Source organism: Lates calcarifer, linkage group LG11 (genome assembly GCF_001640805.2).
Source record: "Lates calcarifer isolate ASB-BC8 linkage group LG11, TLL_Latcal_v3, whole genome shotgun sequence".
Lineage (NCBI taxonomy): Eukaryota > Metazoa > Chordata > Actinopteri > Centropomidae > Lates > Lates calcarifer.
The window spans coordinates 17389610-17416992 of record NC_066843.1 but is presented as its reverse complement, the minus strand read 5'-3'; the positions used below and the strand labels follow the sequence as shown (position 1 = coordinate 17416992).

Below are 27383 nucleotides of genomic sequence, written 5' to 3'. Positions count from 1 at the left end.
ATACTTATTATAGAATTAGATTACTTTTTGTCTTTACTTAGTGTCATCATTGGTTTGTTTCAATATTTCTGACTTGTGAACACCTCTACATATTTTATTGGTGTTTGTGCTGTTGTCAGGTGGGTGAATGTAACTTACTTTCCAGAGGTGCTGTTTGAGATTTCATCTTGCAGCTCGTCCCGCTCCTGCTCTGCGTGGCGTCGTCCCCTCTCAGACGCTGCCAGATCCTGCATAGAGAGGTCATTTAATATTCAGAGGAATGTTCAGTGATTTGTTAGAAAATTATCACCCACAAATCGACACTCTACAACCCTAATTACACAGTATGTGTTGCACACAACAAAAAGACCGGGACCATCCTATTATCCTGTACCTCATGTAGCTGTACAATCTCAGCCTCCAGACTTTTGAGTTTCTTCTCATTCTCCTTGGATATGGCAAAAATATCATCTCTGGAGGCTCGAGCGTCTTCCAGCTCCCTCTGGTAGTCCTTCATTTGGGCCTGAAGGTAGTAATAGATGAAGAGGTATGAATGGAGAACATATATGAAGTGTAACTGATTCAAACATATTTATCAAATCTGTACCTGTAGCTTGCGCAGCTGTTTGATGGCTTCATCTCGAGCCTTGTTGGCTCCTTCTATGTGACCCTCTATATCCTTCAAATCCATCTCCAGTTTCTTCTTTGCAGCTACAGCCAGAGCTCTCTGCTTCCTTTCATCTTCCAGCTCTGCCTCCATCTCTCGCACCTGGGAAGGAGGAGCCAGTAGAAGTTTTTCAGATTGACGGGATTAAACTGTTGTTAAAATGTTGTTATTCAGTGTTAAGTGTTATTCCGCACCTGCTTGACCAGTGCTCTCTTCTTCTCATCATTCTGGTCATCCCGACCCTGAAGGTCTCTCTCATACTGGGCCTTCATGGCCTGCATGTTGACCTCCAGACGCAGCTTGGCATCTTCTGTGGCCTGCAGCTCATCCTCCAGCTCCTCCAGCTGAGTCTTCATCTCCTCCAGCTGTTGCTCCAGAGTACGCTTGGATTTCTCCAGCTCGTGGACCTGATGGGGAGGAGATAAACAGAGTATGATTGGTGAAACTACTGCTCTATCATCATAGTATATAATAATAATAATATGTATGTACTTCATTGATCCTAACACTCACATTCTTGCCCACATCGTCCTTCGAGCTCATCAGATCTTCCATTTCAGCACGGAGCTGCTTGTTAATCCTCTCCAGCTCCTCTTTAGCCTCCAATGCCTCGTCCAGAGCTCTGGTCATGGACAGAGCTTTGGTCTCCTTCTCTCTGGCCTCAGCTTCAGCGCGGTCACGTTCTTCAGCATAGCGAGCTGAGATGCTCTTCTCCTCAGCCAGCATCTATGGAGGAGGACATTTTATGAAAAATTGGTATTTTGATGAATGATGAAATGAATAAATTCTGATATATCTAACACAAACTTACAAACTTAATCTATCCAAATTCTGCTGAATATGTCAAATAAAGTGCTTTCTCACCTGGTCAAACTTCTTCTGTTTCTTCTCCAGGTTGGAGACAATCTGTCTCTGGTGATCCAAATCTACAGTTAGATCATCCAGCTCCTGTTGTAGGCGAGTTTTTGTCTTCTCCATCTTTTCAAAGGCGATGGTTTTCTCTTCCAGACGCTGGTTGGCCAGCTCCATGTCCTTCTGCAGTTTCTTCTTAGCCTCCTCCAGAGCCTCTATTGTTCCAACATCATCCTCCAGCTTCTTCTTGCTCTCTGATAGCTGCGAATAGAAAAAAAAAGACATGATTTAGAATAAAAATAAACAAAAATATAATCCAAACACTGTTTTCTTATACCAGAGACTACATGACCTACCTGAGCCTGTAGGGTCAACATCTGTTTCTCCAGATTCTTACGCGCCTCCTCATCCTCCTCCTGTTGCTCCTGCAGTGCGTTCTTCTCCTCCTCCAGCTGCCGTATACGACTGCTGAGGTTTAGTTTCTGACGGGTCTCCTCTTGGAGCAGCTCCTACAGAATACCCAATATTAGCCCAGTTAGATCAACATTCAAAATTCATTAAACTTGGCGTGACAACCAATGCTCAGGGATATTGGACATCACCTGTGAGTCTTGTAGTTGACTCTCCAGTCCAGCGACATCTTTGGCCATCTTGATCCCCTTTCTCTCTGCATCTTCCAGCATGGCCGACACATTGTCTAACTCAGTCTGCGTGGAGAGGTTAAAACCAAAACAAAAATCTTACTTGGACTGATTCAACTATAGAATCAAACATGTTTGCATCTACACTCTACACTTACCTGCAGTTTGTGTGTGCGGTCGGCCAGTTCTCCTTTGGCCCTCTCTCCCTCGGTGACTCGAGCCATGAACTCCTGCAGCTGAGCCTCGAGTTTCTTCCTCTTGTGTTCGGACTCGGTCTTCGCCTGCTGCAAGCTCTTGACCTCGTTGGCTAGCTCCTTGTTGGCAGTCTCTTGGCTCTGCTTAGTCTTTTCCAGGTTAGCCTTGAACTAGACATAATCAACAGCAAATACTGATGTCACTTTCTCTTTGGTGGATTTGATAATCTTGTGATATTAGGCTGATTGTGGAAAGGGATGTTACCCTTTTGGCCTGTTCCAGCTGTTCAGACAGCTCCTCCAAGGCTGTGCCGTGCCTCTGTCGCATCTCCTGAATCTGAGCCTCATGGTTTTTAGTCTCCTCTTCAATGGCCTTCTTCAGCTCTGCAACCTCCTGTTCACGCTTGGTCCTACAGAAGGACAGGGAAACAGAAAATTCTTAACTCTCTTGTAGATTTAACAATAATACTAATGATACTGTCTATGATATAAATGTAAAATAAGTGAGATAAAAATGCAGTACAGGAAAGTACCTAAGCTCCTGCTGGGCAGCAGTTGTATCAAGGGTGTCTTCTAGTTCAGTTTTAAGGGCCTCAAGCTCTTCACTCAAGTCCCTCTTGAGTTTCTCGGCCTTGTTCCTCGCCTGCTTCTCTGACTCGAGGTCCTCCTGCAGCTCAGACAGCTGGGCCTGCAGCTCCCTCACCTGCTTCAGAGCATTGTTCTTCTGGCTAACCTCGTCCTCACCCCTGTTAAATGTTGGGAACATTGAAGAACATGTAACAGAAGTTCAGATGGAAATTGGACACAACATTGGGACTGTGATAGTACAATATCAGAAAAATAATACATTACTAAGGAAATCGGTGCAATTTGCCACAGAAATAAGATGTGCCTGTGTTATTTTATTGGCACAAAAAATATTTCTTTTAACAATTCATTCATTTTACAAATATGTCCACAGCACCTCATGAATTTGGCTGTGACAAAGCGTATTTGCAATTTTTTTAAATCTGTACACAACAAGGTGCTACAATAAATTTTGTTGTCTTATCTCATGTGTTAATTATCAAAATGCTTAGGGGCCCCTGGAGTCAACTCTGCTGATGTGTAATGACACCACTGGGTGGCAGCAGAGGCAGAACTTCCAAATCACTGTCTCAGTTGTTGCTTACAGTTTTCCTCTGACCAATACTCTTAAAGGAGCTTCATGCTGAAAAGGCCACTTCATGGCATGGTCTCACACTGACAAAAAATACCATAAATATCACACAAATTACATGCACACCACATTCCAATGCAGTGAGAATCTGTGAATAAATACAGGCAGTGTGTCATGAGGAAGCATAACAACAAGGTCACTGCTGTATACCTGTCTGACATGTCAGACCAATAAAATGGCAGTAGCAAATGTTTCTTGCAACGTTGTTGAGTGTGATGATCATTCAGTACAGCTATGTAGCACTTACCTCAAACTGACTCACATCATGAAGCAGAATCTCAATGACTCAATATTAAAACCCATATTTAGCTCACACACAGTTATGTAATACTTTGTTGGTGAACAGATTTCACTAGTGCTGAACAGCTTTGTTCCATTCTCCTATATCTCCTACCTAGTCTGCATCATCTGCTGCTCCTCTTCCTTCTTGGCTAGTTGAACTTTCAGCTCCTCTGTCTGGGCGTGTAGCTCAGCTATCTGGTCCTGGAAGTCAGACGTCTCCCCATCAAGCTTCCTCTTAGCCTTCTCTAGCTCCTGACGGGTCTTCTCCTCCTTCTTCAATCTCTCTGAATTAGAAGAGAGAGGATACGTGGGTTTAATAATGGTTTAATAAAACAAAAAGAAAAATTATTTCATTGTAGATTAATTCAAAAATTTAACAGGCTAATTATTGTACTTTATTTCTCTATGTATGCTGTATTTGACTTTATTCCTTTACCCTCCAGGTCGACCATCATCATCTCCTGCTTGTTCTTGACTTTGCCCAGGTTCTTGGCCTTCTCCTCCTCTTCAGCTAGCATTGAGGTCATCTCATTGATTCGGTCCTCCAACAGCTTCTTTTCCTACATATGAGAGAGAAAGACATGCAGGCAGGTTGGCACACAGCCAGCCTATCAAATCTGAGAGTTTTGCCTGTATCTTAATGTACAGTAAAAGTGAAAATCCCCCCAGGTATTGTGAGATCCTGCATTTCCCTTTCAAAACCAACCTTCACAGTTCCACACATCACCTCTTTCCATTCAAAACCCTTAGCCTGTATTGCAACCTTCAGAGCCTTCTCCCCCCTCTCACCTTGTGGAACTTGGAGTTCTGGTCCTCCAGTAGCAAAATGTCCTCTTCATATTTCTTCATTTTGGCTTCAGCTGTCACTTTCTCCAGCTGCAGCTTCTGCCTGGCAGCCTCCTCCTCATCCAACTGTTCTTCCAGGTCCTACACACACAAGTTTTTAATCACAGCAACAAACACAAATAGCATTAGTATTTGAGTAATTTTAAATAGTAATATTTCCAAGAGTGCAAAAACAACTTGTCAGTAACTTAGATGGTAGATATTGAAGGGGTAAATCCACACCCCTTGGACAGACCTGGATATGGGACTGCATCTTCTTCTTCTCGCTCTGCAGGCCCTGGGTCCGCTCCTCCTCCTCCTCCAGCCTGGACTCCAGGTCATGGAGGATCTCCTCCAGCTCTTGCTTTTTAGAGGCCAGACGAGCTCTCATCTCTTCGGCCTCTGCAAACAGCTCTGTCTCTGCCTGCAGCTGTTCTGCTAAGATGTTCTTTTCCTCCATTAACTGCACATAAATAATGTTAAAACCTTCAGTTATTTATCATAGAAAACCATGCTAAGTATAATTCAATATTTGTTATAACAGCTGTGGTTGTAACTGACCTGCTGGTGTTTCCTCTCCATCTCCATCAGCTCTCCCTCCACCTTGGTCTGCTTCTCCTTCACCTTCACCAGCTCCTCATCTTTAGCCTGCATCTCCTCCTCCTGTCTGGTCACCTGCAGCAGAGGCTTCACCTGCAGGTGCAGACAAACAAAGAGGCTTCAGAGGAGAGCACACATTCTACCAGCCATGGGGGGGATGGCCTCAGCTCTTGGGCAACAGTGGCATTTACACATGTGCATGCACACAAACACGGACCTTAGTGAAGAGTCTCCACCACTGCCAGTGACGCAGCTTTAAGTAGGCAGCGCAGTTCCTCTGAAGAACTTTCAGAGCGCTGAGCTGCTGCTGCTTCTTAGCAAAAGCCCTGAAGCATAACAATGAAAGAGGAAGAGACCAAAGACTCAGTGAGACAACAGAAAAATCTGCTCTTTTGTGATTAAATGTTGTGGGGTTGAGGAGCTCTCAAGCACAAGCAGTAGTGGCAGAGCAGCCCTTACTTGCGTGCCAGATATCCCCGGCAGACGGCCTGGAAGTAAATTATGATATCAGTGATCTTCAGGTCCCTTTCTTCCTCCAGGTGGGCCAGGACTCCAGCCCTGAAGAAGATCTTACTCTGGCCAATTCGAAACAGGTTGCCATCCAGCTCCAGGGCTTGAATCTACGAGAGAGAGAGAGAGAGAGGAAGAGAGAGAGATAATTCATATTTAGACGTTTTTGTTTTAATAAGCGACTGCCCTATTGTTATGATAGTGAAAAAATCATTATAAATGAAACTCTTGTTTCAAACATAAGCCTTGTGACCTCTGAGACAGCAGTAAAGATTATTTTCATTTGTTCTAAACTAAGACTCAAGTCCTTACCATTCTCTCACAGGCCTGCTTGCCATCCATAAAGCCTTTGGGAATGGCATTAGGAGTGAGGATCTCATACCTGGACACAGAGCAGAGAGGACACAGAGTTACTAGAGCAGTGTTCAATTGTAGCTCTATACTGGCATTTAGAAGTAGAAAGAGAGAGAGAAAAAGAAGTGGCAAAGGTTTCCCATAGAAGATACATAAGCCCCTTTTGCACAGCCATTTCACATTGTGCCATTATTCCGAGGTGGTAAGGGGCCTTATCGCTCCACCACAGGAGACATGATGATCAAAAACTGAGTCAAAGGTAGAACATTACCTCTGTCTAAACTCCTGGAAGACGATGCGGTTGGGGAAGCCCTGTCTACAGATACGGATCCCCTCCAGCACACCATTACACCTCAGCTGATCCAGAACCAGGTGGGGGTCCAGTTTACCAGCCTGTGAGGAAGAAGTGGTCACTACATGACATATAGTCCAATACAGTCCAAATGTATCTCACCAAAACCCAAACCAAGGGTTTATTACTGCATATTTTAACAATTCCACAAAATCTATGGTGACAGTAATATGCTGTATGTTAAATACACAATATTAGAAATACCAAAACTTTAACTTGTCAGGTCAACAAATTTGGAGTACCACTAATAATGACAATCTTGAGACTCACCCTTTTTTCATGGTTGGGGATGATGCAGCGGACAAAGTTTGGGTTGGTGTTCCTCAGTGTGGCCATCAGCTTAGACAACTGCTCCTTGTACAGCTGTCCCACGGTGCGGAACATGCCCTTCTTAGTCTTATAGGCGGCACCGAAAGCTGTCTCATTCATGCCTGCAACCTGGTCAAGACCTACGATCCGGTCAACTGGTGATGAAAAATGGGATGACAAGAAAAAGGAGGAAATTAATATTAATAGAGGGACACACAGGTGACTCATGTGGCATTTGTGATGCTGGTTTGTTATGTGTAGAGTATAAAAGTATAAAAGTGAAGTGCTCTGCTGCTTAGATGAACAAAAAATCCAATAAATTTACTTTTAAGTCTTTTACTGGTGTTTACATCAAGTGAGTATTTTTGTAAACAGTGATGTGTTCAGATGAGCAGGGTTTGCTCTTTTCTATTTTTGTGATAAAGCATGAAGACAGACAATGGCGTTGTGCTAGCTGTGACCAGAAATCATCAGCTGAATTGATACAACAAAACATAACATGTTGCAGACACACAGTGCTGGTTTCTGTCAGCCAGCCACCTGCTGACCAGTTCTTTATTTAACACTGCCAGGACACAGAAACCAGGTCTTAAATATGTAAAATACATTAGATTTTAAGTCTAAATCATAAGAAATAGCAAATCTACTGAATAACAGCAATTAGCATGACTTATCCACTGACTAACTTCCTGTGAGGTGCAGCTATACATGCAAATTCAAAACTTTTTGTTTAGTCTTGGCCACAATAGACCACTGTCACATGTGACTCTCCACATTTCACACAGCATTTTCGTCTTGCCCTGTCACTCTATTGTCAACTATCCAATAAAGGCAAAGAGCAAATGAAATAAACTTAAACATCCTCCTCCTTCCTGTGGTAAAATATGACACAGCAGTGCAGGTTATTTGAAAATGCACAACACTAAGAGGAAAGAATTGCAAACACTGGTGACAAGATGAATTTACTGAGTATTTCAACAAAAACAAAATACAAACATGTCACATCAGTAGTATTTATGACTACTTTGTACTGTCTATCTGCACACCTACATGTCCCCCCCTCTCACAGTTGCAACAACATTCAGTTAAACCTTGTATGCAACTTAGTCATAACTTAACATAACTTAAACATTTACTGATATTATGAAGTTGAATCCCCTTGGTGCTACTAAATCAAAGCTTACCTAGAAAATCTGACAGCTGTGTACTTCTGTAACTAAAACAACCAAAAAATCAACTTGCTTTCATTTCTCTTTAAAAAAAAAAAAAAACAAAAGCTGCTGCTGACACTGCTCAGATCAAATATACAGCCTTATTAAGATTTTCTCCGTGGATAGTAGATAGCAGTTCAGCAATTCATTCTGCCCTCGTCCTTTAATATAAAAAGAATAATGACACAGAGTTGGATTAGATATCTGGCATGGAGGTTTCTCAGATATTCCATTCTTTCACTACATATAAATGCTAGCGCAAGTAAGCAGGAACTCGAATCAATTCTGGATCTAATGATCACTGCTATTTGGTCACTGCTATTTCTTTCCATTCTACTGTTAGCTCTGACATACTCTGGGTTATGCCTGATGAATGCAAAAAAGATCATAAAGTCACTGGGATATCTTTAAATAGAAGTGTATCAGTGGAGTCAGTGGACTGCTAATCACTGTATCATTTGCAATTTTTAGGTGTGGTGACACTCTCTCTAACCTTTTGGTGCTCTTTTTTGTAAACAAAAATGTATTAGGGCCTAAAAGCAGCAGCAGGCAAATGTTCAGTGATATTTCCTGTCTCAGATTTAAGACTTTTGACGCCTGATCATCTAGGCAATAGCTGTTGGAATAATTACAGTGGCAGTACGCCACCATTACTGTATAGTGTCAGTAAGCCATCAATATTAAGGGTAGAATTACATTTTTAAGATTAGACTTTAGGGTTTTAAATACAACAGTAGCACAGCCATGCAAAGCCAGAGGGGAGTTTTTAGGAGTGCACAGTGCAGCCATGACAAGACAGGGAACCAGTGAGCCCTCCAGTGGAGAGGATGAGGAGCAGCCAGTGGTGCATGAAGGTTAAGAGTTACTATCATTCACCTGGAGCTTCATGGAGCCCAGACACATTGTCATAGAAAGAAGCTCTCTGAAACGTCTGAATGTCTACAGCAACAGAGACACAGACATAGAGAGAAGACAGGAGAGTGAGAGAGAAGAAGAACGCATGCAAACACACATACACCCATCACTCACACGCCAACAAACTCTCACAAGCTTTGATTAGCTATTTAAAAAGAGTAAAATGTCAGTTCAACCACTCTTATCATATAAAGGTAGTGATGGGTTATCACAGCCAGTCATTACTCAGGAGAAAGATTAGTCCAGAAAGTGTTATATAACCATTTTGCTTTCCATTTGAGCTGTCGGTGATTCCATAATAAAAAATGTCAAATTAAAATAATGCCATGGTTCCATCTGACTGAAATGTTAACAGTGCGCTTGCTAGGGAAGAAAATACAGGATTAACAATAAATCAGTCACTGAGCTCTCAGAGAGGGGTCTTGGCTGTGGTGTACTTTGTTTAAATTGGATGTTTTTGCTGGTAAAACTCATCCCACATTAGAGAAACCAGTGAAGCACACTGCTAGAGTGGAGGTGTGGATAGAGAACAGCTTTCTTCTTTTCATTAAATCAGTGGAAAAATGAAAAAGTACAAGAATGCTTTTCTTTTTGTCTCTCATTTGCTCAATCCTGAAGAGCCATGGTGTGTAACATCCCTCTGGATTCATATAGATAAATGCAGGTCAATTTGAATTTTTATAGCTAATACAATTGTGTATATAAATATAGTTTTGTACAACTGAGCTCCTGCACAGAGAGTAAATTGCTCCGAGACTCACCATCTTTCCAGAGCTCAGCCACAAACTTGTCGGTTGACTGGTGCAGCAGTGTGGCCACATTGTCATTTAGAGGATCCATGTTCTTCATAAGCCATTCATCAGCTTTGTAGTCCACCTAAGGAAACATAGCAATTCCTCATAATTATTTTGTGGACAGTATCATGTTACTACATTTCCCTCAAAACTCCCAAAGGAAATTGTGTTTTTTACCGAAACAAATGATAAAAATTAAAATACTTTTACAGCTGTGGCCTGCACTTAAAACTGGAACACGCTATGGTATAATGTACAGTATATACCAACAATGACCACACACACATATAATTTGGTTAAAGAGGAAAAACATCAGCGTCTTGACAAAAAGTAAAACATCTCAGCATCAAATCAGATTTCATTCATGGACTTTGCTATTTGTCATCTAATCTCTCCCCATTATTTAGTCTTAAACCCTAGTGACAACGTTGTAATTGAAAAAAATGCTTTCAAAATACACTTCCAGAGGATCGGCTTTCGGTCTCTGATTAATTGCCGCTGGTCTGTTGCTTCACCTGTCTGCAACAGTCTGTGTAGTACATCTCCACTGACAGCTAGCTCTGTCTCTAATAGTGTTTCTAAATACCTCTCTGCCATCGTTTTAACTTACAAGCAGTACCAGATGTGCTGTATGAGCTACGTGACTATACAGTAAGTAGCAGAATGTTCAGGAACTCACATCATATAGTCACATACAATACTGAACTCATTCATTGTACAAGGGTCAAAGACTTTTAATTATTTGTACATTATATTTGACAGACAGCACAGTCAGCTCTCACTGGAACCTAGTGTGTTGATGGGATTGGGATCTGAAATGTGATGAGAACTTTGACTTGTATGTGTTTTTCAAGCGTCTAACATACTATGAAGAGTGTTGGATTAGAGCAGAACTTAACAAGTAATTGACACGGTCAGCAACCTGATATGAGGAATGTTAAGATCACCATATGGGTTTCATCGGAATCCTGGAAAAGCAAACTCGCAGTGTTTGCACTTATTTTCCTCTTCTGCATCACCATGTCATTCAGGATTTATTTGATGAAGTTCAAATTTAATCCTGGCTGCAGTATTGAATACTGAACGCTTAATATTTGTCTGAATCTGAGATTTTCACCTGTTTGTCACGGTGAAGCTCAGGTCCAGGACTAATGTTTAGACACGGCTGTCTGATGCTCGTCACTGTGTTCATACATACTATGCATGTTCAACAGAGGAAAAAGAGACAGGCAAACCTAATTAAGGTTTAATCACTCAAGGGGCTAAATTGTGTTTCATGCTGTGACTGACATGCGTCCTCCCTGGAATGTAGCTGAGTATCATTTTCTCTTTGCAGATGGCAAACCACCATACAAAAGGTGAAAGTTGAAAACCTCCATTATGTAACCACCAGGCACCAAAGACTCAGTCTCACATCAATGCGAACCAGATGTGGGTTTCCTACAGAAGCGGTATGACAACTGGGCTATTGTTTTCAGGCAATGACCTGGTTAACTGCGCCTTCAGAGCAGCTAAGTCTGTGCCTCCGAGAAAAGCTACAAAACATCTCAGAAACAAAGTTGTTGCTTAAGGAGAACACAGAAAACTAAAAACTAAAACTAAAGGCCATTAAAATGACATGAATAAAGGTTTTCAAACGTACATATTGTATTTCTTTTTTGTTTTAATGGCCTGCCTTCTAGTAATTGCTTCCTTGAGTAATAGGTTCAACCAGCTACCGTTCCCAGGAGAAAAGTCATACACAAGTCATACACATCACACAAGACACCTTAATGGGCCTGACATACTGTACATACCCTCCCTGCATAGTGAATGATGCAGAAGTCAGCTTTGTCCTTGAGCTGACGTGGCTTCTGAAACTTGGTGTGCGTGCCCTGCTCCTGCAGCACTTTGTCTACAAAGGTCTTGTCGGTGGCCTTGGGAAACCAACACTCTTCATCCAGCAGGGCGAGAATACCAGGGGGGTTAGTCTGAGGAGACAAATTTAGTTAAATACAAATATCCATAAGCAGACACACACAAACACACAGTCACACAGACAGAAAACACTCACCGGCCTCTCAATGAGGTCGATACAGGGCTGCAGGTCGAGGCCAAAGTCGATGAAGCTCCACTCGATGCCCTCCCTCTGGTACTCCTCCTGCTCCAGGATGAACATGGTGTGGTTGAAGAGCTGCTGCAGCTTCTCATTGGTGTAGTTGATACAAAGCTGCTCAAATGAGTTCAGCTGGAAGGAAAGTGTAAAGTAGAAGTTGTTTACTTGTGGTAACATGTTTTCTTGATTATTTTGCAAATATAATTTCTTTAGATGGCCTGCTCACAAGCATTACAGTTTATTTTTTGTTTATATTACCAGTTAAAGTTTAATCCCCATGACTTGATTAAACTAGTAAAAAGATTTTAAATGCTCAAACAACCTGGATTCTGTTTAATCCATGTGTAAAGGAAAAAAAATACAAAGTGTAGAATGCACTTTGTATTTGGTGTTAGTGTTAAAGCACCACAGTCAGCACCTCAAAGATCTCAAAGCCAGCTATGTCCAGGATGCCAATGAACGATGCCCCCTGACGTTTGGTCCTGTCCAGGGCCTTGTTAATGCGGTGGACGAGCCATCGGAACAACCGCTCATATGTTGCCTTGGCCAGGGCTTCAACAGCAAAGTCAGCCTGAGGGAAAAACAAAGAGCGCAGAACCAGAGAGAGTAACTATGAAAGACACTATTAATAATACATCATCCACTGAGCAATGAGTACAAATACAAGAATATAAACACTGTGGTGCTATTATAGTTTGTTGCAGATTTGTCATGGTATAACATCAGACAATGGGTCCATTAGCCAGATGGAGTAGATGACCTGTTAGACCTGTGTAACCCAGAAGTTTGGATAATTGGGGTGTACCTTCAACAGAAAGATATCCAAGCACAGATATAATAACTAAAATTCACCCTTACAAACATGGAATGCAGATGTTACCATTGTTCATAGCGTTTGATGGCACTTTACCTGTTCTTTGGTCTGTGCCTTCTGCACGTAGTCTCGGCCCACTTTGATCCTCGGGGTGAGGATAGCTCTGGTGAACTCCATAACATTCATTCCAAGCAGGTGGCAGAGCTTCTGTGCAGCTAGGAGAATGAGGGAGCAGGAAAAAATGCTTAATAGCATTATATAAATGTTCACAGTATAACAACAGGTTTCATAACATAACAGTTTGCTAGGTCAAATAACTGAATCAAAAATTAAATAAATAAATCTAAAAGCAACACTGCTTAACTCTGTTTTAACAATCCAGGACATATGACTCAAATGCATATTCTGGCTGAGCTGGGACCTCAAAATGAGTCAAGAGCTTTCTTTATGTGAGGTCTTAGAGAACTACGACTAGAATGTTTAATGGGTCTTGCCTCAAGACACCAGACTTAATAAAAATAACAATAATATATATTTTATTTGATTTTCGTCTTTCATATACTGAATGGTACGTGTCCACGGTATGGTTCAGACTGCAGGAGCATCTGATGATGCTGACGTGATCCAGACATTACAAGTATTCAATTACCAAGAGACACACAATCTAACTTCAGTGTCGTCATGTTTCTAATACAGCACAGTGAATGGTGGGAGCATGTATTATACACATATAACCCGACTGTTTTCCATCACCTGTTGTGGTGGAAGCTGAAGGATCACAGTCATCTCATTTTCTGGATTCATGACTGATACTAGAATGTGTGTATGCTGGATTTTTACCTGTGTTCTCAGGCATGGAGGCCTGATCGGTGTTTCTCTCCTTTTTAAAGACAATGTTGCCAAACTGCAGCACTGCAGAGACCACCTTCAACATACCTGGCAAGGATAAGATAACACTTTATTGATCCCCGGGGGTAGAACAGGTAATGGCAGAGTAAGAGAAGAAAAAAATGAATGCAATTACAGAAAGAGGAGAATGAGGCACATCTGGAACTACTACTCACAGACGATCTCATCATGGGAGAAGCTCATGATGTGCATGGCCTCCATTGTCTCCTGGAAATTCTCTTTGTCCTGTTGACCAGGGATGGGAATGTTACCATTTGACAGGAAACGGTAGTTGTTAAAGCCTTCAAGGAGCAGGTCCGCTGGAGAAGGAAAGAAAAACAATTTTTAAAGTTCTTTTCTATTAAAGATGCTCAATTATTCAAATGATTATTTAAATACTATCAAATTGTCTTCTTCATGTTTATGTTTTTGGCTAAAAATATTTTATGTGTTGAGAGTGTGTTTGATACGTTTTGATTTTTCCCTAAAAAATAACAATTTAAATGATGGTTGGAAAGAAAGTTGTTACCTAAGTGAGGGAGAGATCAAGTGACCTTTTAAATCCACTATTTCATAGGAGAAATATGCCGTCTGAACACCTTCTACATCATCATGAAACAATGTACTAACAAGCTAAATTAAAAGTTAACGAGAGAGAAAGATTTCTTTCACTGGTGCTAATTCAAAGCAGCTTCTTTTTAGCTCTGTTCCTTGCAAATTAGCACAAACATGAAACCTCACTGTCTTTGCTCTCATTGTTTTGTTTATCCTAATTGCTCCTTACAGCAACAGTCAGACACTCACTTCGGAGATGCTCTCCAGCCCCCGCCAGCAGGCGGTAGAAAATGTGGAAGGTCCTCTCATCTTTGGCCTGTCTAATGGCTCTTGACTTCTCCAGAAGGTCTGAGAGCAGAGGTTAAGGACTAACGGCAAGCAACTGATACTTGTCACTGCTGTAGTATTGTAACATTTCTGTTGTGTTCTCAGAAATCTTAGCAACTAGTATTTTCAGACAAAAATTCTCATAAAGCACACAGCCAGCCGATCTTTTTCCTTTATAGATTTTAGAAGAAGAGTGTTGCAACATTTTTTCCAAATGAGCCGTTTCTATTTTTCTTCTCACCAGGCATTAATAGACTCGAATAAAATGAAGAATAACAATAATAAATGGTTTCATTATAGCTCAGTGCCCTCTAACTCTGGAATACACAGAAGGGGAATGGCATTCTTGTGGTTAAGCATAAGCAGTGGTGAGTCAAATAGCCTAACCACTACTCTCAGCTCTAAACTCAGTGTCTACCCTTTATTTTAGCTCTGTTTATTGTGTTTCAGTCCTTTGACGCTCTGCTCCCTCAGCTTGTCACAGTAATGAGGATACAAGTTTCAATATTGGCCCCGACAATGTAGCCTGTGACGTCAAAGTTAATTCTGATGAATTTCCCCTGCAAGAGAAGAGATGCAAATTTATGTTAAAAACAGCTGCTGAACTTATTCAAACACCACAGATGAATTAGGAGGTCTATGATATCAGTGTGTGTGTGTGTGTGTGTGTGCATGCATCTGTCAACTATCTAATTATTTCTTCTCCCTTTGAGCACTGCAGTGTGTTAAAACGAAGAACAAAATGTCTATATTAGGAAAAGCCAGGTTAACAGGTCAGAAAGAATCTCAGGCATGTCTGTGGTTTCCTGAAAGTGAATATGTGTGTGAATACGTGTGCCCATGTGTCTACTGGTCTTCACATCTGAGCCAGTCGATGATTCATGCGGACAGAGCACCATGGTGGTTAAACTTGGCCGCATGATTTACTTGGTCACAAAAAAATTTTAAGTGCTTACAGCGAGAATTGTTGTGATTCCTGTACCCATCACTAAATGATCACAGATCGTATTAGTCCTCTTTATAATACTAGATTTTAAGGAAATTATTAGAGAACAAAGACTGATGAAATAAGGCTTATGAGCAAAACATTTTTATCAAATATTTGAATTTTACATAATTACAATTTAAAAGCTGCAAAAGAAATACTGAAGGGATACAATTTGGAAAATATGAAAATTTAAATTAATTTACTCCCTGGAGACTGATATCACTCTCATGTTTACATTAGACATATACATATACATATGAAGCTACAGCCAGCAGCTGGTTAGCTTAACACAAAGACTGAAAACAAGGGGAAGCACCTACCAGCACACTGAAAGCTCAGTTATTGACAAGTTATATCTCATTTGTTAAATCTGTGCAAAAACACATGAAGAAAACAACTTCTTGTTTTACTCTCACTATTTGATGAAAGCTCTGCAGTATATACCAAGGAAGACTAATTATCTAGTCTTTCTCTACATGGTAGTTTTGTGCCAATTTGCAGTTGTTTTTTATTCCCAAAACAAAAAATAAGATAACAAATAACAAACAAGTGTAGTTCAAGCTAAAAGATTTCCAATAGTACATCTTTCCAATAATTATCCCTTATAAAGCTGATGTTGAGAACCCTCCACAGACTAAATATATCTGAGGCCTAGGGTGGGAACAAACATCTTGAAATACTGGATTATGTACATTATGTATTATGTATGTACATTCCTTTGTACACATCTGTTAAGACAAATGTAAGCTACACTGATGGTAAATGTGAAGTAAATCTGAATACTATCTGTACATATGTATAAATCAAGAGAGTGAGCCTTTAAACAGGAAATGTAAACTCACGAAGCGAGATGAGTTGTCATTTTTCACTGTCTTGGCATTGCCAAAAGATTCAAGGATGGGGTTGGCTTGCAGCAGCTGGCGTTCCAACTCACCCTATGGGGAAAGACAGAGAGGTAAGAATTCAACATGCTGTCAAACATTTCTGATGCCTGGCCTCACATAATGAATCACTATTTATCACATTTTTCTATGTCTGCCAAAACATACATAAGCTGGCAAGGCAAAATCAATTCTATGTAACAGAGCAGCTAGAGGAAAATGTAGCCAAGTCAATATGCTAAACTGATCTTTCAGACAGTGAGCAATTTATCATGGCTCTGCTGGCTTTACTTTAGACAACTGCAGTATAATGTGATTTTTGTCAAGGGAACTCGACAAGTTTAAGGGGCCAAGACAACCAAACAGTTTGACAGAGCTCGTGAAACCACAAAGGCACTACAGCGAGTATGTTCCAACACATGCCCTATAGTGAGTGGTTAGTTTGGGTTGATGAATGCTGTTCTTCCGCCTGCACATTCCTATGGCTGTGATAATATACTCTATATATGCAAAGACTGCACCACCACCACAGTAATGATGGCTTCCGCCCAAATCTCAAAACCTGGGTTGATATATGGTTGGGACATTCCCTATGGCCCCTGAAACCTCTAATTCCCCAACACATGACACAATCTCCTCTATCCAGGGCACCGGCACTACAGAAATAGCCCTTACGACTAGCGTCACCACCCGCAGCACAGCAGATCGGACCCTGCCTTGAAACGACTCCAAGATACTCCTCTGGACTGTCCAGGGGGAACAGAATAAGTTTCGCCTGAGTTCCGAGTTTCTGTCTGGCCAGAAATGGCCATTGGAAGAAACACAGAACTGCCTATAGCCCTACTTGGATATGTTATTACAGGAAACCAGAAAAGTGAGATTAAGAAAGAGAAAGACCATACTAATTCTTTGCCTGTAGCAAAGACAGGTACAACAGAGAGAAGAAAGAAGGTGAGTGAGTGGTGCGCTGAATCTCTGTGCACAATGAAGAACTAAACCTGGTGACTGAATGACTACAACCTGATCCCATAACTACACTTTACAGCACACCCTTGACTTCATCCACCTCCATCATGGCCAAAATTTCATTAAGGATGGGCTGCTCAAACAAGGAAATGTTGTAAACGCAAACAATGTGTTGAGATGCAAATTCATTTCTTGGGTCATATTTTAAGTGTCTCTTGGCCCCATATGATAGAAACAACTAAATTCAATTAGGATGACGATGGCAAACGACAAGGAAACAAGATCCAGAACAAGAGTTTTCTGACTAACGCTGAGCTTTGCTACAGGTCTACATACAAAGTTCAATATCTCAGGATAGACAATGCACGAGCAGCAATTCAATATTTCTGTGCAGTGTGCTCTGTATGTCTGAGTGAGTTGATACGCAAATTAATGAATTTCTGTCTGTATTTGCTGCTGGAAACGTAATTTCCCCGAGGTAGTCATCCCAAAGGGATCAATAAAGTCTGTCTAAGTCTAAGTCTAAGGAATGCTCCAGTAAAACATGTGTCCTGATGGACATGGGCTATACCAGCAGAAGTAGGGAGACACTATCCTCCTCTACATTTTCCCCCTTTATCTGTCAGGTTCTGACTGACACAGAATATCACAGAGACCAGTGTATACATCCCTGGATAATTACAGGAATAAACAGGCTTTCCCATTTTTCTTTATCACAGAGAGAAATACGAACGTCTGGTCTCCGCTGGTCTGCTTTGCCTCTTCTCTCCTACTTCAGCACCCCCCCCACACACAATCTACTCTCCTGCACCACATCTTTGCGCTCCCTCGATCCCTGGTTCTACATTCCTCTGGCCTGTGCTCAGAGGCAGCCGTAATGCAACGCAGAGGGAAAGCAGCATTAAGGAGGTCAGCATGGATGGTGCTGCGTTCAGGCAGGGGAGCACTGTTACAGCTTTTCACTCACAGCTACTGAAACGCAGCATATTAGACAGGTATTCGTCCGGATTGTGAATGCTCAAAGCTGCAGGTTTATAGGACTCACTCTGCTTCACAGAAACATCAGGTATTGGTTTAGGGGAGAAAGGAAAAATAGCTACCGGATAAATCAAGCAGAGAAGAGTTGTGCCAGAAAATATCAAGTTTTGTTGGGGTTGGGGTTGAAGTTGGAGCACATTCAGTACTGGGTCAGCAGAGTCTCATTTGTGTTACTTCTGGGACAAAAACACTGCAGATTAAAATCCAGGTTAGGTCCCAACACCCACATAGAAACATCCCCTGTGTTTGATTATTGACTGGGCAACAAAAGCCACATAAGAATTCAAAGCCACATTTGGTTACTGGAACAATATTACCACAGCCAAGGCTATAGAATAAGCCAAGCTAGAAATTAATTATTAATCAAAATGCTCCTCAAACTAAATACATGCATCTAGAGTACATCACAAATGGAAAACATGCATGAATATATGAAAGATTTGATCAGCTGTTATTACCTGTAATCATTATTGATATCTCCTTTTTACACTTTGTAGTATTCTGTATTCACTAAAATGTGATGATGAAGCTTGAGGAGAGATGTTTAGTGTGGCTATGGTCTGGATTTCACAATGCTCTTCCTCAACAGGTACATTTAAAATGAGGCTGAACAAACCAACATAGCAAGGCTACACAGTCAGTTCAAATTCCACTAGCACTGAATGTGAGCAGTTTTAATGGCAGGTATGACCTAATTATTTGTGTTTGACATGTGTTTCTAATAAAACATCTCAATTTCCTTTTCTCAAATACCTGAATCAACTGATATAACAAAGTGTTTTATTATCATGAGCCTGCTGGGTTAACGGCAGATTCACTGGGCTTCAAATAATCATGTGAGAAGACTGAGCCAGCACCAACAAATACCTCATAAAGAAAGAAGCTTAGATTAGTCTGTCAACATCATTACGGAAGCGGCAGAGATTTGGAGAGAAGGGCATGCACGTACACACAAACACACACAAAAAAAGGACCACACACTCTTTTTGAGACAGCGGGAGATACACTTGCCTGTAGCTTGAATGCTTTGGGAGATTCGGGCTGTTTGTTATGGATAAACAAATGCAAGTGTTAAAAACCTGAAGCGCTTATGTCAGACACAAGCCACAGGAAACAGAAAACCAGTGCACTGTTAGCCCAGCAATGGCTGCACTCTTGCAGACTGGCATTGGATGACATGAAGCAGGAGCAGTGACCAGTGAGGCTACATTAACATCTATTTGGTTAGCTGTGGATTAATGCATGACTTTAACAGCTGAATATCAAAACTAAGCAGTGCACTCTAGATTTGACTGGAGAACAGTAATGTCACAATTCATTTAAGTCATTAAATAGTTTGACATTTTTAGAAAAAGCTCAATGACAAGATCAATGTTTGTATGCTGTTTAGCTGTTGAAGACTGGAAACAAAGGGAAACAACTAGCCTAGCCTGTCCTGGTAACAAAATCTGTCTACCAACAACTCTGAAGCTCTGTGATTAACATTTCATATGGTTTGTTTAATCTATGCATGTGTAAAAATGACAGCAGAGACTCCAGAGAGTCACTGGGCCTAGCCAAGGAATAATCCAGCACATACACTCTCTGTAAACAGTAAATTGTCATCTGTTACATTTTGTCATCTGTCTTTGTGCTTAACAAAGCGGTGAGAGCACTGAGTGAAAAAGTGTTTCTCAAAATGTCAAACTATTAATTTAAATTACAATAATGATGTGCAGAGGCAATTACCAAATATTATGCTAGTCAGTTTTTCATTTAAGGTGAGAGAATGGACTATTCAACAGGTATAGTATAGAGGAGAAGAAAGGAGAGGAGAGGAGAGGAAAGGAGAGGAAAGGAGAGGAGAGGAGAGGAGAGGAGAGGAGAGGAGAGGAGAGGCTAGAGGCCAGTTCTCAGCCAAGGATAGAGAAGGAAAAATGTAGGCAGTGGGGCTCTCACAGGAATGTTGTGGTCTTTGCGTCCTTTGTGTGAGGAGGCAACGTGGGCCAGGTACTGGATGACCTTCTTCGTGTTCTCGGTCTTGCCAGCGCCTGATTCACCTCTGAAAACAAAGAGGACAGACAGCATAGATATACACATGGCCAGACAAAGGGTGATAAAAGTGTGAGTCAATGAAGGATGAGTGAGAGAAAAAAAAAGAGACACACTTTGGTTTCTCATCACTTTCAACAAGTAATTACAGCACCCTTTGTTTACAATCACGAATTACAAGATTTTACTTGTGTGGCATAACCACATCACAAAGAATAATCTGTGTAAGTTGTCCACAATTTAGCAAGGTACAGACAAAACACCGTAAAACCCTAACCAAAATCACTCTCACTCATCATTATGGTGGTTAAGAGTGACTGGATGAACCCCAAGGAACAAATATACAAAGAGAAGGAAAAGTGAAGGAGAGAATGAAGGACCATCATGCTATCTGTTTCTGCTTTCTAAATCCATCCATTCCTCTGTCAGTTGGTTTTACTGGAGAACCCTGTGGTTTTGTGGGCCAGTCTCCAAAGTTTCCAGGCTCTGCCTCTGGGCTGTCTCTAATGATAGCTGTGTTCAGGCAGGGCCATCCACAGCTTCCACAGTCAGGTCCCAGAGCCCAGAAAACCAGAACCAACACACTGAAACCAAGCCAGCAATACAACATCTAGCTACATACCAGTGGCTTTAGTCTAGCTGGCTATTAGCTCTACTGCAGAAGGAGGACTGCAGATTTAGCTAGATTTTGATGGGCAAGTCCTCAAACTTAGGATACAGGCATAGCAATATAGGTCAAGTCAACATCCCAGTTTGGCTCTTGTTTCACAAGAAGATTTCTCAAGGAAGTAACTGATCACTGACTTTTACTCTCAAGATGTGAACATATGGGTTAAAGGAGTCATGTATGGCAGGACCCTCACTGTGTGAACACTCTGTATCTCCTGCCTCACATCCTCAGTTGATCACTCTCTCACAGCTTCATACATCAAGAGTATTCTCAACTCCTACGCGAGAAATTCTACAAGTTCTCGGCCTCATGGGCCACGCCCTGTTCTTTGGGATACAACATGTAGACAACATGAGGGCTACTTTTCACTTCCTGTGTATTTCTATTTTGTGTCATCACTGTCCAAGCAACTGAACGACAGTGTTATAAGCAAAAATCATTCTCAAGAACATCTTCATAATTTGTCCAGATGGTGATCCAGAAATTAGACGCTAATTTATAACTGACTACAGTGACTGAAGTCTTTTACAGTGAGGAAGCAGCTTCTATAAACTGGGTGACCACCCTACTTATTAAACAGTGGGGTGACACAGCTGAAATGGCTCCACAGTCACCGACAGGGGGTGTAGTTTTCAGACTTCAGGACAGATTATGCAACAGCTCTTGTATGTTCATTGGCAGCGTCAACTTAAGCCACACTAAAAGAGTGTGGCACCTAATTATTCTTTGCCATAGTAGATAGAGGCAGGGCACCAAACCGCACTCATAACTCCCTCAGTATTGGGTAGAGCTGCTGCACAACCCAGCATCCGCAAAAAGCTATTTGAAACCAGTCTTTAAATAAAACACAGCAGGATAATGGGAGCTGGCCAACTGACCCAGGGTGAGAGAAAGATGGAGACAGAAAAAGGTTCAGTTCAATAAGACCAATTAACCAGGAGACCAGGTAATCCAGGAGCAATGGTCCCCATTAAGTGCTGTCATTGTATACTGTGTAAGTTACAATAAAACTGTATGTTATAGTGCTTATTTTCACTCCTCTTCACTGTAAGGTACAGATTAAAAAAAAAATTAAGGACCAGAAGTCAGACACGGCCTTTAAATAAGATAATCTTATTAAGGTAGAGCTATATAATCTTCTTGTGACAGTTTCATTTTCTAGCCCATCAACCTGTTTTATCGGCAGAACTACCTTAAAGAGCAGAACAACCATCTGTCCTAACAGAGAAATGACCTCAACAGAGGAGAGGAGAGCAGAGGAGAGGAGATGAATTAATAGAGAGTTAGCAGTTGTATTACTCACGTGCAAAGGATTGATTGGTCCTCACGATCTGTTCAGAGAAAACAGAAAAAAACCGTCAGCATCGTTCCATCCTCTCCTTGGCTTTAACCTTTATTGCAACTACAATAATTACAGAGACGGCCTTTTGTGGTCAGGTTGTTGGACCCTGACACAGTAAAATGCAATGTAACGTAACTAGTTGTTTTAGCATCAACATGCAAATAGTGGAGCTATGCTGGGTAAGTCTACATGGTAGGGTCATTTTTCAGATTTTATTTGAGGACAGGACAGGACACACTGCTGCATAGACACCAAAGTCACATTAATCCAGTGCATGTGTAAAGAGAAAATTTTACAGCCAACAGCCCATTCCTCAGCCTGCACTACCCTGCAGAGCTGTGCTGTGTGACGGTTATAAACTGACACCCAGACTAGTAACCAAAGTGCTTACACCTTTCATCACAGAGGAATTCAGACCAAAGTCCAGATGACAGGATTAGCTATGCCCACTGAAGTGTGTGACCTCTCAACTTTGAAGGTCCTGCTGCGCACTATGAAGAACTACAAAGACCAGAACCCACGGGGAACTGACCTGTTTATCAGCAGAAACTCTAGATTCCCACTCATGCTGTCACAATCAGAGCATGCCCTAATTTAATATACCCACTGGTAAACAACATGGATGTCAGTCCTGTGACTGAAACAGGACAGTCATGAACTAAATTTGCAAAACTATCTGCTTGTGTGCTATGTGAAAAATGAAGCCTGACATCACATCGCTCTTCAGTGGGTAGGTGACATCGTTGAAAAGACCTCGTCCCATGTGTCAACAATAAAGGCCAGAGGATAAATGTGTGCTGCACACGGGAGGAGAGGCTGAAAGAATATCTTACTGGTAACACATGATGTCTATCAACACACACACACATGTGCAGACAGGTTCTTTGAGTTGAAACTTCCTCCCATATTGAAAAACACACATTACCAGACCCTCGCTGCTCTGAAAGTATTTTGGGTTCAAGGTAAGACTTCATCACACTGTGACAACACAGAGACAACAACAGGTTTGATTATTATTCTAAAGTAAGACTTTTTGTGCCACTGTGAGTCCTCCTGCTGCCTGTCAGTGGTTGCTGACATTCCTGTGGCAGGAAGCAAGGAGATTTTTCATTTCCTGAAAAAGACAAATTTGGGAACACCTCCACATTCCTTACCTCAATAAAACTGAAAGGAGTGGGGCCACCCCATATAAAACACACACAAACACATTCACTCACACCGTACACACATCCACCGTTATATCTTGCTCATTCTTCAATTCTGCATCATCCTGACATCTACAAGCTATATTATTGTGGGAATGGAAGCCAACACTATTGTTGGATACTACTCTGCCTATCTTGTTGTGGGGACATTAGAAACTTGATTGAAGATTTTAAGTGAAGTCATGGTTGGTAAAAAGCAGCAGCTCTTATGGCTAAGGCAGAAATTACATTAAAAAAAAGTCCAAAAATGTGGTTCTCTATGAGCTCTCCTTCCATTACATTTGAATCAAGCCTGTCCAAAAAAAGGTCATAATTAGCTAAAGCCATCAATCCATCCATCCATATTCTACACTGCTTACCCTTTAAGGGTCATGGGGGGCTGGAGCCAATTATTCGGAACCTCTAATGGATAGTCATCACCTCACTCTGTGGGGATGAGGAGTTCAGCTGTGTCTCGCCACAGAACAACAGGTTTTCCCTTATTCACACCTTTGTTGATGGGATGTTTAAGGTGTCATCTTTCACCAAATAAAAAGACCTTTTGTTCTTGCACAAAAGTGTTAACTTGCCTCGTGTGACAAAAGCTGGTGACCAATGAGTCTGATCTTTTTGTGTGTGTGAATATTTGTGTGTGTGCACACATCTGGAGACCTTGTGTCATTAAAAGAGCCCCCCTCTCCATTTCTAGTGAAAAGTTTTTTTCTCATTAAAAATGAAGAATGCCAATGTAATGCAGACAAGCTGGAGCAAGTGTTGTTTGTTCACAAATATGCACAAACACACTAAAATAAAACAAATTTATGCACACTTGGATGAAAGTTACTGTAACAGTGGATGATGAATGAGCTGCTCACTTTAACAGGCGCCATCTCCCTTGAGGTAGCCTTTGAAACACGGGTCAAAGTTTGATTACTTTTCCTGTCTGTGTTTCACAGCCACATCTACACAAACCTGATGCTTATCAGATGCACCTAATGTTGACTTTCATAAGACCGTACCTCCAGTCTGGATTGAGGCACGCAATGCTGCGTAACCTCCCATGAATATGAAAACCAAATACACACTTGCTAAACAGCCTCTGAGCAACATCAACTCAACTTCACATGATTAAAATGAGAAGCAGCCTGCATGTGTGACCTAATGCCTCTGAAATTAGCACCTGATTGCAATCTGTGACAAAAAAAATCTGGTACTAATTGTGATTTTGTATTTGCATTTAAAAGATGCTCCCTAAGTGCCCACAACTGCTGCCAGCCCTAATTCCCACATCGTTACCTCATGTGCTGCTTTGGTGCCTTTATAAACACTGTATGACAGATAAGTCTCTACTAAAAAAATTCTCTAGTGCAGAGGAATTACAACATGTTTGTCCCTCTGGCAGCAGCAGCTCATTTCTTTGAAAACTGTGGGGACGTGCAGTAATAGATGCTGTGGCTCTGCAACTAAAACCAAAACAAAGGAAAATGCAGAAAATGTGTCACAGTACAGGTTTTACTCAAGTTAAACAGTCCTGTCACATCTGGTAAAGATATTACTGTGTCTATGAATAAATTAATGTCAAAGATAAGCACCTCATCTAATCATGACTGAGTAGCTTTTCTGCCCAGGGTCCTTCTATCCCAAATGAAGAAACCACTGAACCTATGAAAGTGAGGTTGGGATGAAAACACACACACACACACACACACACACACACACACACACACCTTTGGACTTCTACTGTATCTGCAGTCACTTTTGGACTTGGTCATCATGAGACATCTATCTATCCAGCTTACCTCTGATGCCCTCTTAAAACTTTTCATTTGACCTTCAATTCCTCTGCAAACATCCATTACCTCCATATCTGAACCTCTCAGCTCTTTCCCTGATAGACAATCATTGCTTTTATCTAGGTTCCCAGTTACAATTTCTTTTTCTTTATAGGATCAGACAAAATAAAGTAGATACTGACCTAGTGTAACAGAGCTCAAGTGTCCTCTCCCATCAAACACATACTGAACCATCAAGTAAAGAGCAGTCAGACTGATATCCAACAAATGCTGTGGCTCACATAGAATAATAGAGTCATTTAATATCTTATACAGTGCCTATTCAGCTTTTGGGACAGAGTTTGGATACAACCTCTTAGATATATGTTGTTGTGTGGACGTGAATCTGCACATCTGGTGATCTTTAACAGTGATAATAAAATAGATGTTTTGTTGTTTGTTTAGAATTTGTTTCAAAGAAATTCCTTTTTTAACTGGCTGATGTGACCAGTGCTGTATGAGCGGGTGAGTGCGTGCCTCCATCTGCCTCCATCTATGCTGCCACCTTGGCCCTCTTGGCAGCTGCTGCTTCCTTGATCACCACGGCAACTAACTGCTGGGTCATATTTACCCAGGATGCCATGCTGGCTAAGCGTAGGTGGACCAATCAAACTGAGCGTGCTCTTCCCTTCCAGTAGCTCATTACTGCCTCTGTAAATCTTTACCCGCTTTGTGTTTCCCCTTTTCTCTCTGTTGCTCTCATTTCCCCTTTTTCCCCCCCATGAATGGTGCAAAGCCAGATTACTCAGACCACTAAAGAGCGGGACCTTTACTGGAGACAAAATCGCTTTTCCACACCGACAGATGGTTTTAATTTGATCACCTCATCATCAGAACTTTTGGCTGCTTTAGTTATTTCCTCCACAACATCTCACAGCCAATCATTTAGGTAATGTTAAATGTGAGGTGGAAATAAATTAGTCCATTCATTCATCAAGTTTTAGGTTAGACCACAGCTCAGTCTCTGTTTAGACACCAGTTAAACACGAATTCAAATGACAGCACAGGAAAAGGGAGCTTTCAGACGAGTCAGTACTGCTGCAGTGTCATAGCACAGTTCACTGAAGGGTGAAACACTTCTCTTCCACTTCGTGTTTAAGATAGAGAGCATGCAGCTATAAAAAATAATACTTTCAATTGATCTAACAGTCAACCCCAGGCTGAGCTGGTAGAACGGGCTCTATAGTGAGCACTGCATTCATTCATCTATTTACACAAATCATGAAAACTTTGTGCACTTCTTACTACATTTCTCATTTCACATTCAATTAAAACAACTGCACACAGTCTGTCTCATGGGTGTGCAGTACCAATATTCACATGCCACAAATCTCACTTTCTTTCTCCCATGGCAGGAGATGGGCCTGTCTTACACAGCAGGGCTCCCTTTTCTGCTAATAATTTATCCCCCACGAGGATTAAACAAACCCTCATTCTTCACATTCCAGAGCATTCCCCCTTCTCCCTCCATCTCCACAAAAGCCCCAATCGTTACCATAACCCCCTGTTATCGACCTCATTTAACCTCTTACAGCCTCAATAATACCTCTCTCCTGACTGTAACTCTAACTGTTTATGTTTAACTACAGAATATCCTGGGAAATGGTCTACAATAGTGCAAAGTAAGTGATTTGTAATGAATAAGCTAAAACATGCAACAACAAAATTGGTTTCTTTGCCATTCTGTGCAGTCACCACAAAACTAAGAGTAATTTCTTTTTTCCCCTCAGTTTTAATGAGCCAGAGTCCGAGGGTGGAACAAAATTTCTCATTTGGCCTCCAAACTGAAAAGGCTTGAGGACTCATAACCAAGACCACCACAAACATTCTCCACGTCCCCAGCTAAAACCAAACCGTGGTGCACAAAAACATTCTTGGTGCAAGGAACATAATTATGTCCATTTATTGTCAATGGTCCTCAGCAACATGGCTCCAGTTCAATGCAGTTTGCCTCAAAGTCTAACCCACAAATTGTGCTCCTAATTGCTGCAAACTGTTGTTTTAATGGTAACGCTGTGTATGTGGATCAGCCAGCTGTCAAACAATGCATGATTACATTCACACTTAT

The 27383-nt window shown here is 41.4% G+C and overlaps 1 protein-coding gene across 1 annotated transcript in view; it reads right to left on the bottom strand.

The window, feature by feature from the left end:
• The window catches only part of LOC108898651 (myosin-10), a 50456-nt gene that overhangs the window by 2651 nt on the left and 20422 nt on the right, over positions 1 to 27383 (bottom strand). Inside the window, 34 exon segments of the mRNA XM_051073700.1 lie at positions 139 to 227; positions 374 to 502; positions 587 to 748; positions 841 to 1053; positions 1160 to 1372; positions 1511 to 1759; positions 1855 to 2007; positions 2101 to 2205; positions 2298 to 2504; positions 2599 to 2743; positions 2867 to 3079; positions 3947 to 4118; positions 4271 to 4394; positions 4624 to 4761; positions 4916 to 5122; positions 5221 to 5352; positions 5477 to 5585; positions 5719 to 5879; positions 6082 to 6151; positions 6395 to 6516; positions 6746 to 6939; positions 9672 to 9786; positions 11501 to 11674; positions 11758 to 11931; positions 12218 to 12370; positions 12710 to 12828; positions 13454 to 13549; positions 13678 to 13821; positions 14306 to 14404; positions 14880 to 14943; positions 16214 to 16306; positions 19268 to 19297; positions 20195 to 20297; positions 22261 to 22288. Coding sequence (XP_050929657.1) covers positions 139 to 227; positions 374 to 502; positions 587 to 748; positions 841 to 1053; positions 1160 to 1372; positions 1511 to 1759; positions 1855 to 2007; positions 2101 to 2205; positions 2298 to 2504; positions 2599 to 2743; positions 2867 to 3079; positions 3947 to 4118; positions 4271 to 4394; positions 4624 to 4761; positions 4916 to 5122; positions 5221 to 5352; positions 5477 to 5585; positions 5719 to 5879; positions 6082 to 6151; positions 6395 to 6516; positions 6746 to 6939; positions 9672 to 9786; positions 11501 to 11674; positions 11758 to 11931; positions 12218 to 12370; positions 12710 to 12828; positions 13454 to 13549; positions 13678 to 13821; positions 14306 to 14404; positions 14880 to 14943; positions 16214 to 16306; positions 19268 to 19297; positions 20195 to 20297; positions 22261 to 22288 — 4699 coding nt within the window.